The sequence below is a fragment of the Rhincodon typus genome, unplaced genomic scaffold (genome assembly GCF_021869965.1).
Source record: "Rhincodon typus isolate 14 unplaced genomic scaffold, sRhiTyp1.1 hic_rhity00010053, whole genome shotgun sequence".
Lineage (NCBI taxonomy): Eukaryota > Metazoa > Chordata > Chondrichthyes > Orectolobiformes > Rhincodontidae > Rhincodon > Rhincodon typus.
The window spans coordinates 1-1,827 of record NW_025975691.1 but is presented as its reverse complement, the minus strand read 5'-3'; the positions used below and the strand labels follow the sequence as shown (position 1 = coordinate 1,827).

General features: G+C 41.8%; 1 protein-coding gene across 1 annotated transcript in view; it reads right to left on the bottom strand.

Annotated features, from left to right (window-relative positions):
- The window catches only part of LOC109932348 (ferritin, heavy subunit-like), a 7,267-nt gene extending 5,855 nt beyond the window's left edge, over positions 1-1,412 (bottom strand). Inside the window, exon 1 of the mRNA XM_048594492.1 lies at positions 1,203-1,412. Coding sequence (XP_048450449.1) covers positions 1,203-1,304 — 102 coding nt within the window. The 5' untranslated portion in view covers positions 1,305-1,412. The remainder of the gene's footprint in view (positions 1-1,202) is intronic.
- Positions 1,413-1,827: the final 415 nt, after the last annotated feature.

Genomic DNA, 1,827 nt, shown 5'->3' with positions numbered 1-1,827 from the left:
GCACAGTTTATCTTTGTGGCTCAAGTGGGTAGTTACAAGAAGAAGAAGAGTAGGGATTTTATTATTGGCACATGCTTGCAAGTTGTGTTGGGACACTGGTCAGTGATTAAAACCCAACAACTGGCTCAATGAAAGCTGCTCCCACCTCCCAAATGGAGCTCACAGGGACTCCATCCTCATGTCATGAGACAGCTTCCTTCTAACAGGCACAAGCCCAGAGAGTGATGAATATTCTCCATCTGGAGAACTGGAGCTACAACACTTCAAGAAGCAGACTCCATCTAGGACAGAGCAGCCCAATTCATGGGGACTGCATTCACCACCTCCTTTCAGTGTCCATTATCTACAAGGTACGCTGCAGCACTCACCAAGGTTACTTCAACACACCTTCCAAACACATTCTGCCCCTTGGAAGGTTACAGGTACACCACCACCTGGATAAAAAAGGTGGCAGTTTGTTTAAAGTCAGGATAGTCGTAACAGGAATAAACTCCATTTCTTCACTGTCACTGGGTCAGTAACCTCAGCACATTCTAGCAGCCCCATGGCAGGGTTGTGGGTAGGAGGAGCTCCAACCCTTCACAGATGGGCCACATCCACCTCACAAGTGAGTACAAAAAGCCAAGGCGGCCTCAATGGTAGGGGGTGGGGAGGTCTACTTAATCAGATACCATTTACAGCCTCACCTCAAATAGGCTTGGTCAGGTTAAGCAGAGCTGATTGATAATCACAATTTCCTGTTACAATAAAATCAACATTAGCATGTTTATTTGGGACCACCAAAAAATTAAAGATATAACAAGGATACTTGAAAGAGAGAAAAAAAAAGATAGAGTGACTAGCCAATGGGTGCTTCTATTCCCACAATGTTTGTCCCAATTCATTTCTAAAGCAGTTCTATCAAGTTTCACTAGTCAGAGGAAGTGACAGTTACCACCATTCACAACACTATCAGCAAACTGGCAAATAACTCCAAAATCACTTCAACCTCCCATATATCACTAAAGACCAACTGGGACCCAATTTAGAGTACATTAGAATCACAGACAATTGTTACATTAACATCACATTCATCCTGAATTGAGAGATAGGTAGGAGCCACAAAACTCAGTCTACAAGACTGTCAACTTAATTAGAAGCAAGGGAAAGAGTTCACTTCGACAGAACAGATTTATGTTTAACTCCACAGAAACAACACTCACCAAAGACTGATAGAGATAGGAGGCAGTGAGCTCCACATTAATCTGCTTGTTGACAGCAGCTTCACAATCCTGGTGATAGTTTTGACAAACCTGGGAATTCATCTTGGGAAAAATAGTTTGTTTTCCTTAATAGCAAAATGAAAAATTTAGGAACAGCACAAAACCTACACCATAAACTGTCACACCCTTGGGATGTTATTTATACTCCAGGAGCTGACCCTCATTTTATGAAGCAGGAAATGACATCATCAATGATGGCCAATCACTCTTGTTAATCAATTCATCAGCTGCCATGTCCAATCAGTGCAGGATGGGAACTGGATCCAGAAAACGATCAGAATTGACAACCGGTCAATAATGGAATCGCTGATTGACCTATGATCTCCCGCACAAGTGCAAATTCTGGAAGGATATCTACCTGAAGATGAGAATAAAATATACTCTAAAACTTCACTTTTGTATCTGAGATTATGTGTTAAGACACGCTCGTCGCAGATTTGTAGAATTCTGTCAGTCTGTTACTCTGAGGGAATAGCCTTCGTACCTTTTGAATGACAGTGTTGGAGCCCATTGAAAAATAACTAAATTTTGTTGACAGTAAACATTTTCCTATTGCTGTGCAGTA